The sequence below is a fragment of the Crocuta crocuta genome, unplaced genomic scaffold, assembly GCF_008692635.1.
Source record: "Crocuta crocuta isolate KB4526 unplaced genomic scaffold, BGI_CrCroc_1.0 scaffold89, whole genome shotgun sequence".
Lineage (NCBI taxonomy): Eukaryota > Metazoa > Chordata > Mammalia > Carnivora > Hyaenidae > Crocuta > Crocuta crocuta.
This window is the reverse complement of record NW_027551559.1, coordinates 11,418,907-11,432,761: the sequence shown is the minus strand read 5'-3', so window position 1 is coordinate 11,432,761 and position 13,855 is coordinate 11,418,907. Positions and strand designations below refer to the sequence as shown.

Sequence of the window (13,855 nt, the reverse complement as noted above, 5' to 3'; positions counted from 1 at the left end):
TTTGCGACGCGCCCGCAGCCACACCCCACGGCCTGGCGCGAGCCCCCGCTTCGGCCCGGGCTTTCCGCTCTCGCCTCGGCGCCAAGTCGGGGCTTGGGGTGGACGTTTCCCGCTGCTCCCCCCGCCCCTCCGCGAGGGGGTGAGAGGGGAGCCGCGGGCCCCAGCCCGCCCGCACCTCTGCCCTCCATCCCCGCGGCCCCCCAGCGCCCCCGGGCCTGTCTCCCCACCCGGGGCTGGGCGGGGGATGTCCGCGGGGCTCAGCCTGTGCGCCAGGCGAGCGAGCAGAGGCCAGCGGGCGCTCCTCCGGGTTGTCTTCCAAACGGCCCTGAAAAGAGGGAGCCCTGGAGACGCACCCGCAGACCAGCGCGAGCCCGGCCCGGCCCTCACCTGTCAACACCAGCCCTTGGGGGTCCTGCCTGCTGGCCTGTCCCGCCTCCTGGGAGCTTCTCTCCAGGGTCTTCACATCTGCCCTTTCCAGCCTGGGGCCTGCTGTGTGCACCGCTGTGCGACCGTAAGCCCCAGGTCCTCGGCGCTCTGTGCCCGGCCGTCGCCACCTGAGCGGCCTGTGGGCCCCTGGCTCCTGGGACAGCGACCCGCTGCCCGTCACAGGCTGGGCTCGGTGAGGCAGGCAGCGCTTTCCGTACCCCTCTCCTGCTGGCTGCTCTGTTTGCATTAACAGGTTGTTGGTGGTGGTGGTGGTGGTTTTTTATTTTTATTTTCATTTTTATTTTTTTTTGTTTTGTTTTAAGTAAAAGCATCACTCGTACATAACACTAACTGATTATTTCCGAAGAGCAGAGAAAATAAAAATGGCCTCCCTGGGCACACTCAGGCCCCTTTCCAGATGTCAGCACCCCAATAATGTCCTTCCCGAAGCTCTCTTTGCCCAGCCTCCCCAACTTTCTGTGCTGCCCTGACCACCGCGAGTGAGCTGAACTTGTGCTGTTCTTGGGGACTCTCCCCAGGGCTCAGGACGCCCTCTGCCTCCAGATGTGCTTCTCCCTGAGCCTCACAGGGCTGACCCTTCTCCAAATTAGAGGCCCTCTCACCAAAGATGCTGCACTTCCGAAGTCCCACATCACCCATTCAGGGTACCCGACCTGCCAGGTTGCTCTGCATTTGCTCAGAGGGATGACAGCTTAGGGAATCGCTCCAGGATGCTTCCCGGCGGCCATGTGTCATTTATGGCAATATTTTGGCCTCAGTCATCCAGTAGTGTGATGGCAGTTTCGTGTGTCCTGGATTTGTGCTCCTGATGCAAGGGGACAGTGAAGAAGGTTGCTGGTGGTTGGTGGTGGGAATGTTTCTGGAACCAGCTCTCTGAGGATCCAGAACAGGCCCAGCCCTAGGGTTGAGGCACACTGTATACTCTGGATAAAATAAAGTTGTCCCCAAGCTTTATCATCACGAGTGAAGGAAGGACAGTTCTGAAACGGAGAGTCAAATCTGGAACAGCCCTCAGAGATGATCTGCTCCAGCATGTCCTGTCCGGGGAGGCTGACGGCGCTGCCGTGGGCCAGTGACAGCTCATGTTGATGCACACGGGCGCGCAGAGCGTGAGGCTCAGCTCCCACACCCGCACCCTCACGTACACACGAGTGTGCACACAAGAGCATGCTTTTCAGTTAAAGGAGATGACGGAGACTGCAGAGAAACTGTGGCTCGTCCCGGAGGCCTGGGATAGCCCACGTCCCGGAGGCCAAGCGTGGAAGAACTGTTGGTTTGTGTCTCCTTAGTGGCTCAGGATAAGATTTTCCTCCACATTCCTATTCCTGAGAACACAGGCCCTGCATTCTCTGATGGCGTTGCCCATTTGCTCTGTGAACCCGCCTTCGTTTCTGTCTTTAACACACCAGACAATGCAGTTTCAAGGAAGACTAAAATTCCTGTTTGGACAGAAGAGGAAGACTCCGTCAGGGACAGCCCTGCCCCCTCGGCTGTCACTGTTCTGCATCGTGGTGCCCGTCCTCCTTCCTTCCGTGGCAGAGATGAAAATGAAGAGTGCGTTTCTGAGGGTGAAGCACAGGCTGGACATCTCAGCCTCGATGGACACAAAGTGAGTGAAAGTCCCTTTAAAATGCAGCCACACTCACTGCTGCCAGTGGCTACAAGAGCCTTGGCACCTAGAATTTTCTGTCTATTCTTTCTTCATTCCCAGCAAGCAGTGACATGAGAAGGTTGGTGATTTTGAAGCTAGTACATTATGTAGGAAAGAATGTGCAGAGAAACATGCTTTCAAATCAGTATTTATGAACGGTGGCACCACATCACTGGGTCCCTAATCCCCCCGTGACAGACTCAAAGCAGGTGCCCTGAGCCCTGGTCATCATGGGGCCAGCAGCCAGGGGCCACAGCCTTCTCTCCTCTGTGCTGTCCTTCCCTCCACACCCAGGGCGCAGTGCAGGGACGGATGCAGGAGGCAGGGGTGCCACGGTAGTGGGGACATGGCTGTCCCTTCAGCCCAGCTGAGTTTTCTCAGCTTTTCAGTGCTCGAAAACACTGTATTGAGTTTTCTAGGTGATTTACATCCATACTTTGGAACAGATTAGGTGTGTGTTTTGTGATTCGGTGCCCTGAGAGTGATCTGTGAATTATGTTTTCCACGCAGTACGAGTAAGACCAAGAGCAGGGGAGGGGAGGCAGGATGTCTGAGATCTGACTGTACGAGCGACAGATGCGATATGCCAGACTTCTGAGCCCCCAACCCGCTTCTGTCCCTCACTGACTGTCCCTAGAGTGGGGCTCAGCCAAGCCAGCAGCTCCCCAGCTGCAGGGGTGCATCGGCTAAGAACCCCCCAGGGCTGAGAACAAATCACTTGCAGTAGGGCTAGGTAGGCTCTCGGATTGATTTAAATCAAACCAGTATAGCTTTCCCGCAGCAAAGCCCTCCCCGCCGGGGCCACGGGGCCCGTGCCCCAGGAGGGAGCCTTTCTCTGCACCCTCCTCGCCAGCATGCCGTCGCTGTGGGCTTTGCATCCTGCCTGTGACGCTGTGCATGCTGGCCAGACCTGGCATGTCCTCCTCCAGGAAGCCCCTGTCCCCCCTCCCGTTTCCCACCGATAGGGAAAACCTCAGCCCCAGATCCTGCCCGTTAACCCCTTGTTGGACCCTTTGAGGAGGCAGGTGCACAGCCCGCGACCTCCCCCGCTTCTGCCCGAGAATGCCTGGCTTCACAGGTCCTGGTGCCTCCCCAGGGAAGGTATCAGTCCCTCAAACCACTGCCTGATGGGGAGGGTCTGAGTGCAGAACGGGGGCTCGTCCAAACCCCTCAGCCCTCAGATGAGGTTTAGTTCTGTGACACCAGCGTCTGACACGTTTGCTTGCCTCCCTCCGTCCATCACTTTTGTGTGGTGAGTGTGCCTCTGTGCTGGAGGCCACATCGCCAGTGGAAACACCGCATCCACCAGGGTCCCCTGAGTCCTGCAGGAAGGTCCTACTTATACATCTGCCGACGTCCAGATGAAAAGCCTGTGACCAAGCGCCTCCCCCACAACTGGTCCCATCCAGAAGGAGGCCCAGGGCTCTGTGGCCCCGTCCAGGGGGCTCCTGCTCGCCTGCCCATGCAGCGCCGGCCGGGAGGGAGTGCCAGGCGTCTCCTCTGTGACTCGCCCTCTCGTGGGTGTGAGTGTCCGTCCCTCTTCAGTGTCCGCGAATAACCTTTGACTAATTCAAGCTGCCCTTTAGACAGTGAGAAAATCTGATGGCAGCTGCCGTGGAAGGGGGGCCCCCATTGTGGGGGGGCCGAGAAGGCTCTCCCCCTGCCCCTCCGGCACGGTCTGCCTCGGCCTGCAGCTCGTGGGCCCGCACTCGCTGCTGCTCGTCTCAAGTGCAGGGCCAGGACCAGAGCCGCCGCGAGCAACGGCCGCACGCCGAGACAGCGGTTTACTGGAACGTTTAAAAATAAACGTATATGCCCTCTTAACGATACAACATGTCCTAAACATGCCCCACCCAAGGGAGAAGACTAAGAACAGGCGAGGCAGGAAGGTGCCAAGCCACAGGGGGTGCCGCCCGGGATGGCCTGGACCTGCCTGAGCAGAGGCTGCCGGTCTCCACGCCTGCTTTCCCGCTGTCCCTCTCCTCCCTGCCGGCCCCTCACTCTGAAATACTCCCCACTTCATTTATGGTCCCAGAGTTTTCTGTTTTTAACCTGTTTTTGGCTTGATTGTCGTAATTGAAACTCACACCGCGCTTCCTCTTTTCCATGTTTTTCCAGCCCTGAAACCAAGGTAGAGGGAAAACCTCAGCCTCCCTTGGCGTTTCACGCTGGTCAGTGTGCGAGGCGGGCTCCTACCGCCCCCTGGCGCCCACGCCGGGAAGCGCAGGCTGGCTGCACCGGAGCAGCGAGCACCTGCTGGCCGGCAGGTGTGGCTCAGGTCACCCAGCGCTCCTGCAGCTGGCGGCCCCCAGGTCTGGCGCGCACCGGCAGCACGCGACATCGCGTCAGACAGGATAGCACCAAGTGCTCCAGCACAGAATGTTGGCTCCCACCCAGCATCTTAGGAGACAAGCAGACCATGCCTCTGCTTCCTAGGGTTTTTGGAATTCCTACCTGCTCTGAACTGAATTCAAGAGCTGAGTTCAGCACATCCATCCCAGTTGTCTCCTCTGAGCTCAAAGACAGTATCGGGGGACACCCAGAGAATCACAGGCCCTGAGAGGTGGCCCATGGTTGTCATTTAATGACGGGAATTCACAACTGTTCCCGAAGGGATTTTGTGACAGCCCTCACTCTCCACCGCACACATTTCTTTATTTGCCAGTTCACCAGCTCACTAAAATATTTGTCCTCCAAAGTCGTATTCAAGGGATTTAGCAGTCATTTGTGAACATGCACAGTGTGCCAAAAAATTTGTCACCAGATACTCTTGTTTGCAGATTGAGGATGACACTCTATGTCCCCATTTCTGCCCCCCTCCCCCCGGCTCTGCTCTCCTGTCTCTGCTCTCCTGCCTCTGCTGTCCAGAAGTGACCGGAGGATGGAGAGGGACCAGCATGCAGTATGGGAAGCTGTGGCTCTGAGGCCTACTCGCCTGGATTTGAGTTTCCACGCTGACATCTGCTAGAGAGGTGGCCTAAAGGAAGTCACTTAACACTTCCGAGGCTTGTTTTTTCTTTTGAAAATAATGAAATAGTATCTATGAGGATGAGTTTGCTTAGAATCTAAGATTATGAGCTCTGTGGTGTGTGTGCGCGTACATGCTCACTGCCCTAGGAAAGGTGTTTCATAGTCACTGGGTGTTCATGGTGAGTTTATGGGACATAATTACAAAAATTGACTGTATTTTCGTTCTGGTCACCCAGAAAAAAATGATAGCACATTTTATGTGTAAGTCTATTTTCTGAAGCTAACTTATTAGCCCTTTCTTTGTTGGCTTGATGAGTGATGTGAATTGGAATTTTTAGCCAAGGAAATACTTTACAATCTAGAAAGAATTAAAATTGTGAGTTTTTGCTGTGTCTCCCCTCCTGGGCATGACAGTAATGCTGGTCATGGCGTTAGTTCCTACCAGCAGCAAAACTTCATCTATGTGTGTTCTATTATCTGTCCTTCACAGAGCAAACACCGCCACAAGTCTGTGTGAACCAGAATTGCATGGAAAACCCAATTACTTAGCAGGTACTTTAACAAATGCACCATCTCATGTGTTTTAATGGGTGAAACGTGTCTGTGTCCCTGGGGGCTCTCCCTGCCCCCTGAGGCTGGGGTGCATTCCCTGGAAGCACACCCCAGAGTGTGGGGGTCTGTGCTGAGCCGCTCATGGTGACTGCTGTTCCCCTCTCTAAATGCTGACAGGGAGGAACATTGGAGAAAACATTTCAGTACTCAAGGCCCAAATGGATGCAGGCTGCTGGGCCCGGGTTCCAGCCAGGGCCCCATGCCTCTGCCTCCGGAGCGGCCCGGACCTCATGTCTGACCCCGAGGGGGCCGCAGGGTAAGTGGTGCTGTGGCCTAGCTGTACGTTAAGGGAGAAAGGAGCCACTGGCTGCTGGTCTCGTGGCTTTGTTCATGGCGGGCGAGCCTCACTCTTCGGCGAGGCCGGTGCCCGCGGAGCACACCTGAACACACTCCCCACCCTGGGAGCTGTCCTCACGTGTCTGAGGTGTGGCAGGGGACAGCTGCTCCAGCCGGGGCTGCCAGGACCTGGGACTCACCCCTGCCTGCAGCCTGGACCGTGGGCCACCATCCCGTCATCTGCCCTCCCCTCACCCAGAAACCCTTTCCACTGCCTCCTCCCATGGCCCCTCCCAGCACCCCCCACGCCCAGGGGTCTCCCCTTGGAGGACTGACCTGGCCGTGTAGCTGCGGGGCTCCACCTCACCCTCCTGGGCATCGTTTCCCGTCACTGCAGGCGCCAGCCCTGATCCCACAAGGTGTTGTGAGGGGGAGGCCTGAGTGCCAGCGACAGGGCCTGGCTCATAGAAGCTGCTGGAGAGAGGGCATCTATTTGCCTTACAGCTTGATGGGGCCCTGCATCTGGGATGGGTGTGTCTGACCCTTGACACACAGTGTATACCTCATGGAGCTACATCCCTGGGGCAGGGTGAGTGGCACATGCCGCTCTCTGGTCCCCCCCAGCACCCGGGGCATCAGGAGGCCATGGGAGGGGCGGTTACAGGAGGGCGCTGGTGCCAGGGCCACAGGGCTGCTGGGTGGGCTGAGAGCAGGGGCGTGGCTGAGCCCCGCACACAGCAGCCCTTGCAGGTTCGGCCAGTGTCATACCAATTTAGTGCATTCCCTTAGAGACCCCACCCAAGCGGGCCAGATGATCGCTATCCCTGCTCTGTCTGATGGGCCATCTCCTCTCTGCAGGGACAGAGGAGGAGAGGAGCATGGGAAGGTGCCTGGCAGCACCCCTGGAGCCAGGGGGCGGAGGGAAAGACATGCCTATAGTTGCTGCTTCGAGGCACCTGGACCCATGAAGCACCTGAGCTGGATGACAGGGAAACCTGGTCAGGATGGTGGCGCCAAGATGAAGCTGGAGCCCAGTAAGAGTGACCCGTTCTCCATACACGCTGTGTCCCGCCCAGGTGTCCAGGGCACTGTCCATAGCAGTGGGGTTACTGCTTTCAGGAATTCACCCAGCTGTCACCCAGGAAGCCATTCTCCCAGTGCCTATGCCAGCTGCCCGAGCAGAGCCTTGCAGGACGGCGACCGGGGCCAGATGCACCCTCCGCCCAGCTGCCCCTTTCCCCACGGGAGCCTGGACAATGGGCTCCCTCCACTCAGAGGGCAGGGTCTCTCAGCAGGGGGCTATTCCACCGAGGACGCCAAGTTTCGAGGGGGGCCAGTGCCCTCGGGAGCCCCGTGCAACCCCCTATTGTCACTTGATGTGCCCATCAAGATGGAGAACGACTCTGGGCCTGAGGATGCAACAGACGGCTACTCCGTGTCCCCAAGCCAGGTGTGGCTGGGAGCCAGTGGTGTGGCCAAGAGACAGCTGGTCACTTTCCCTACCAGGATGCACCTGAAAACAGAGTCAGACTCCAGACACCACCTGTATGCTCCACACCTGGGGCACAGCATGCTGGGGGCTCACCCGAGTGGCAGGGCTCCACTCAGACCTGGCAAGGAGCTGGCCCCCTTCCACCCCGCACACTGTGCCTGCCTGGAGCACGTGCATGGCCTTCCCGAGCCAGATCCTGCCCACCACCTCTGTGCACACGGTCACCAGCCCCCTAAACTGGGCTGTGACTGCAGAGCTCCTGCGACCACACCTGTTGTCAAGCGAGAGCCCCTGGACTCACCCCCATGGGCAAGTCACAGCCAGGGTGGGGTGCCCAGCATGTTCCCCAAAAGTGCCTTGCCAACACTGATGCCTCCCAAAGCGCCCGAGTGTGCTTTCCTGCCATAGAGTGGGTGTTTCTAAAGGCTAGCTTCTGCGCATGCTCAGACTTACCCCTCAGCGGCGATGGCAGGGTTAGGACCAGAGCCGTTCCTAAGTGATGCTCGGCAAAGCTGCCTGGGCTCAGCCCTCTGTTAGGTGTGGGCAGTGTGTGCAATCGTGTACTGTGTATTTTATAAAATGTCACACAAGTCCTTAAATGCCAAGTAGTATTAAGTCTGTTCACAATTTTTCAGAAAGTGGCCAGAGTGAGACATGTCAGGTTGGAAGGGCATACCCCACTCTCCGGGACGCGGTGGGCACCCAGCCCCTTGGCAATCATCTGGTGTGGTCTCCTGCGCTCCCCATGCCCACCTCCCAGCTTTGCCTGCACCATGGACATGGGTTGATGCCTCCATGGAGTGGACTGAAGGGAGCAGCCACATCCTAGGTACAAATTAGAGATATAATCTTTTGAGCCACAGGTGACTATGCCCCCATTCATGGAAGGAATCTGGAAGGTTCCAGGCAAAAAAGCCTGTCTGCACTGGGTCCCATCCTCACTACTACATACAGCCTGTGCTCCTCAACCTCACAGCAGAGTTTGAGGCCACACCCAGAGTGGAAATTGACAGGATAATATCCTGTTCCTTGTGGAAGTTTCTGGGATTTTTAATGGGCCTCTGAAGATGGTTTATGCCAGTCTGTCTCCAGCACATCCTGTAACTTTGAGTTTATAGAGTCTGGGTTTGGAAGCAGAGAGGACAAAACATAGAGAAAAGAAGTAGAAAGTCAAGTTGTCCATGAAGGCTGTGTTGCTGTATCCAGGTTTTCAAATGGGAACGCCAGTCACCACCTCAGGAAGAATCATTAAGGAGAAGACAGAGAAATCGTTTTCTAGAAAAACTGTGAAGTCATACACTCTGACTACAGGAAAGCTGGATACAAAGGCGTGAATCAGAAAGTGGAGGTTGCCCATAGGCACCACCAGAGATGGACCCTTCCACTCGCTGCCGGTGCAGGGTGTGCCATCAGGGTACGAAGGTCACCACTGTGCCTGCTTATACGGTGGTGGGCACACTCCTGCTCCCGGGCACAGGGCATCTGTTCCTAAAGTCACCCCCACCTGGGAGTCTCAGGAGGTGGCGGGAGCTTCTGGGTGGGGACTTGCTGCTCCGCCATTGGTACAATCTACCTTTCAGTGTGGGGCCTTCCCCTCCGTCACCTGGGGCTCTGGAGTATCGGTGTTCAGCTGGGTTAGTGCTAAAGCCGTGTGGCAAGTGCACACTCGCCTTGTCAGAACTTGGGGTTCAGCTGGCAGGACCTTTAGGCACATCCTGGGGCACCCGTGCACCAGCTGCCAGCTTTGTGGAGGCCCCCCAGGTAGGATGGTGGGAGCGGAGGGCCTCTTCCTGGGACTGACACAGAAGGTCACCCTCTGGAGCCCAGGGCATGGCGTGGTCAATGGGTGGCCCCCTGAGACCCGCAAGGCCAGCCCAGCAGCCTCTCCTCACCCCACTGAGGCCTTGCAAAGGGTGACATTGGTGCTGTGCTGTCTCCACGTCTCCTGCCAGAGCCTCCCCCGATTGCTACGGTGGTGGCACAACCACCCGGGGACACCTGGGGACCTCTGGCTGGCCCCAGGCCCTCCTCACCTGGTTCTCCTGCCGGGCACAGCTCACCTCTGCTCTCTGGGCCTCTGCTGATTTACTCCCTGAGACATGGGGTGGAGTTTCAGAATCTTCTTCCTTCTTTCCTAGTCCAACCCAGGGCCCAGGTCCTGGCCGTCTCTCCAACGTGACTGTGCACCTCTCTGGGGTCCCCGTCCGTGAGGTCACTGACCCTCTCACTTCATCAATGGAGAAGCCACACATGGGGCCCAGGCTGGCCACTGACCGATGTCCAGAGATGACTAGGGCTCCCCGAAGAGTGATGCCTGCACTCCTCCATCTCAGGGTGCAGTAGGCAGGCAGCACTGCATGCATGTAACATGTACCTCAGAAAACACAGGACTGAAAAGGTGGAATTCAGAGACATCGTGGCATGTTTGTGCACCATAGCCAAGCCCCGGCGTAACCAGAGAGGAGTAGCAGGTGAGAGCCTCAGGCAAGACGCTGTTCTGAAGCACACACAGTCACACCTGCTCACGAGGGCCACGGCACCCATGCTGCCCCCTCCCCAGGCGGTCAGATGCACGAGTCCTCGTCCTGACCCCTGCAGTTCGCAGCTGGACATGTCCTGCTTTGTGGACAGTCTGGCACCTGGAGTCAGCTCTGCAGGTCTTGTGTTCTGGAGATGCCCATCACACACCTGGGGCCTTGAACGCTCCAGGCCCAGGTTCCCTCCTCTCCTAGGTCAACACCAGCAGAATGCCCATGAGTCAGCACTTTCGTGATTTCACAGCCACGCCCTTCCTGAAACATCACGTGGGAAGATGATGGCATGTGGGAGGTGCAGACACGGTCACTTCCTCTTTAAAATGTCATTACCAGTACCGATTCCAGGGTTAGGGTTTTCTGTGTGTCGTAGCTTTTGTTTACATAGCTGAAAAAATAGTAAAATCAAATATAACGTGAGAGTGGATGGACAGGAGATGAACACAAATTGTATATTTTTATAGTTCTACTGGAGGAGAAAAGTTTTTAATATCTAGACTGACTTGCTGAATTTTTAAAAATGGAAATATTATAATGTAGCTTTTCATACTGTTTTCTCAGTGCCTTTAGAAACAGCTTTCAAATATATTCCTGAAACTATGGTTTGTATTCAGTATGCAATATTGATATAAAATAAATCACGTTATTTCATGTTTACCACAAACAGAAATGTCCACTTGATTTTCCAGATGAAGGAACTGTATTCCCGTTGGTGCGTGTGGGTTAATCCCCTCCTAAGACGCCCCTAACCACCGGAGAGGAGGCAAAACTAAAAGGGAAGAAAACATGCCAGGGCCCAAAGCGGCAGGCGGGAGGCTGAGCGCTCGGCCTTGCACGTGCTNCGGGGCTCCCTCCCTCCACCCACCAGCCCCCTCCCACCCATCATTGCACCCACTTCCTGGGTGCCTCTAGGGTCCCTCAGACTTGATCTGTCCTGTAGGGAGCAGACCCCGGTCCCTGTGAGTGTGTGCACGTGTATGCGTGTGCATGTGTGTGTGCAGGTTTGTGATTCAGATGCGACGTGTCAGGCGAAGATTCATGACCTCGCTGTGCGCTTATGTGGAGGAAGAGGTGGGGGGGCTGTGTGTGGTCTCATTGTTTAGGGCACTGATCCCCTCCCTGTGGCCCAGCAGGGCGGGTCTCAGCGTATGAAGTCTGAGGGGACATCAGTCCACAGCAGCCCCCACCAGGCCCCTTGTTGCTGCACCTCGACACACTGGTTTTGTCCATCTGGGGGCGGAATGGTAGTTGGCTGTTTTGTGCACTTCCTCCTTCCTTCATTCCACCAGCCAAATGCCAGGCCTGTGACAGTGCCGGGGACACAGCAAGGGAAGAAAAACAGAGATCAGCGCTGTGCCAGAGCGGACATCCCTGCATGTGCACATGGGCAGGGTGCAGACACAGGACCACAGAACCACCCAAGTTCTGTAAGGCAGGGCACCGGCACTGCACAGACAGACCGGGGCAGGGTAGCCCAGGTGACCAAGGCCACACTGAGAGTCACAGGAACAGCGGCCTGCAGGGCTGGGGTTAGGCTAGGAGCCAGAGGGCAAGGGAAGGGAGGGACCGGGTCACAGGCCCGGTGAGAGAGGATAGAGCAGAGCCCCACGTGGGAACCACCCTGGGCTGCAGTCTGAGGGTCACGCGGCCCGCAGGGCAGGAGAGGCCCCCAAGGCCGTCCTAAGGACACAAGGAGGCACCACCGGTCTGGTCTCCAGCCTGGAGGGCTGCTCGGGCCCCTTCCGGTCCCTCCCGCACTCCTGTGCCCGTCTGGTTGGCCCGGGCACGTTCTCTTTATGTCAGGGTAGCAGCATGTCCTCAGGTGCAGATTATCTCCATTTGCGGTTTTTCTTTTCATTTAAAGATTGTCTACAATACCACACAAGAGTTTAAAGTTTTAGCACAGCAAACGTCTTTTTCTTCACGGCTTCTGCATTTAGCATTTTACGAAATAACTGAGTGCTTTTGACATAAAGCCCACTTAGTCTGATATTATCTTGCCCCATCAACTTTCTATGGCCCTGACCAGACATCTGCAAACCACTGCACACCTGACCATCCCGGTTCCCTCAATGTTTGGCTGTTTTACAGCCCACGTACTTGTGCTCTGATAATTGGTATATTTGAATGTGTTTCCACTTCTTGTGTCTCTAGTTACACAGATCCTCTGGTATTTTTCTCCTTCCCTGTGTTGCTATGGGATTGCCTGTGTTTTCTCTGTTCCTTTCCCCATTTGCTTGGAAGTTACATTTCTGCTTCTGTTCTTCAGTGGCCATCATTAACATGTGTATTAACAAAGTCAAAGTTAGAGGGAATCAAGATCTCTGTTCTCCCAGAAGACATGAGGACAAGCCGCTGCACCCCGCTCTTCACTCCCGCCAAGGCTGGGGGGTCTTCCCTACAAGTATGCTTGGGGGTGCTTCTGCCAAAAGGTTTCAGTGAGAGCTTCTAGGCTGAGGAGGGATTAGTCCCAAGTGAAATGCAGGACCCCAGCGATGAGTTTCTGGGAGCTCCTTCCCTGACCCGGGGCTCCCAGGACCTGGTAGAAACTGCTTTTGGGAGTATTGTTGTTGGTCTTCCCTGGTCCACTCTTGACTGAGGCTGCACCCTTTGCCCGGACCAAGTCTGTCCCACGTGTGTGAAAACCCACCCTGGGCACTGGGTCCCACCCACACCTACCCGTCCTTGCCCTAGGGCAGTTTCCCAGCATGCTTTCCTGAGCTTGCTTGGGCTCACCTGTACAGTTCAAAGGGGCTTGCTGTTTTCATCCAACATTTTACAGGAGGCTGTTCAGTTATCTGGTCTGCCAAAAAGAGAAGTCAAAAAAAAGTTTTTTTAATCAAGATTTTGTGTTTTTCTTCTAAGGAGAAAAAAACATAAAGCCCTTTAACAACCATCCCATTTGCAACCAGCCTGGCTGAGGAAGTTATCAGGAAGCCCTACCCCCATAGCACAAGGCTCCACCTGGGTATGTTAAATGCTGCCAAATTTGAAGTAAGTCCTAAAAGCTTTGGTAATTTTGGCAATTTTTAAAACTCATTAGTTTCAAAGTACTTTTACATTTACAATTTCAAACATAATTTCAACTTTTTGTTTACATTCATTCAACTTAGAATATATTTTCATAAATTACTAGGTACAGATGAAATAACAAAGGGGTCAGCTATCAGTGTTAGTGTCGTGCCAAGTACTGCCCCTCATCCGCTATTCCGCTGATGGCAAATTGTGGCTTGTACGACCACGGCAATGGGGGGCAGTGGGGTTCACACATCTGCATCCTCCTCCGCCGCCCTGCTGTGTGCCCAGGTGTGTGCACACACTCTTGCACCCCACCCTGCACTGCTGCCCCCGCCTTCCTCCCCGCTGGCTCCCACCCCGCCGTGTTCCGGTCTCCTTCCTGTCTGAATGGTCTTGGCAGGCTTTCAGGAGGTGCCCACCTTAGTCTAGTAACTACCACGGCGAAAGGATTTGTTTTCAGTCAGTATTAAGGCAAACAGTGCTTCTTACCACAACAGGCAAACCCTGAAATCCGAGTGGCTTAACACATGTTCTTTCTCGCTCTGAGAGTTAGTTCTGGTCAGTGGGCCTCTCCTCCACACAGTAACTCAGGGACCTGCTTCCTCCTCTTCCTTCCCAGCTAGTGCAGCTCCCCCCACCTCCCACCCCTGCACCTCGGCCCGGTGACACTCATCCCCGAGACCCCCACGCCCACCCCAGCTTGGCCTCCACCCTCCTAGCGTTTTGTGACAACCAGTCCTACTGTGGGTTGTTCCCAGGTGGGCTTCTGTTTTATTTACACTCATTATAAGGAGGGAACTTGAGATGTGCTGATCCTGAGGGGTTGAGTTCATTTTTGATTCCAAGGTGTAACAA

At 55.7% G+C, this 13,855-nt stretch overlaps 1 protein-coding gene across 1 annotated transcript in view; it reads left to right on the top strand.

The window, feature by feature from the left end:
- Positions 1–10,636, top strand: part of AHRR (aryl hydrocarbon receptor repressor) — a 69,681-nt gene extending 59,045 nt beyond the window's left edge. Inside the window, exons 7-12 of the mRNA XM_077749407.1 lie at positions 334–511; positions 610–619; positions 1,737–2,056; positions 5,559–5,620; positions 5,798–5,936; positions 6,815–10,636. Of these exons, the coding sequence (XP_077605533.1) occupies positions 334–511; positions 610–619; positions 1,737–2,056; positions 5,559–5,620; positions 5,798–5,936; positions 6,815–7,856 (1,751 nt within the window). The 3' untranslated portion in view covers positions 7,857–10,636. The remainder of the gene's footprint in view (positions 1–333; positions 512–609; positions 620–1,736; positions 2,057–5,558; positions 5,621–5,797; positions 5,937–6,814) is intronic.
- The last annotated feature ends 3,219 nt before the right edge of the window (positions 10,637–13,855 follow it).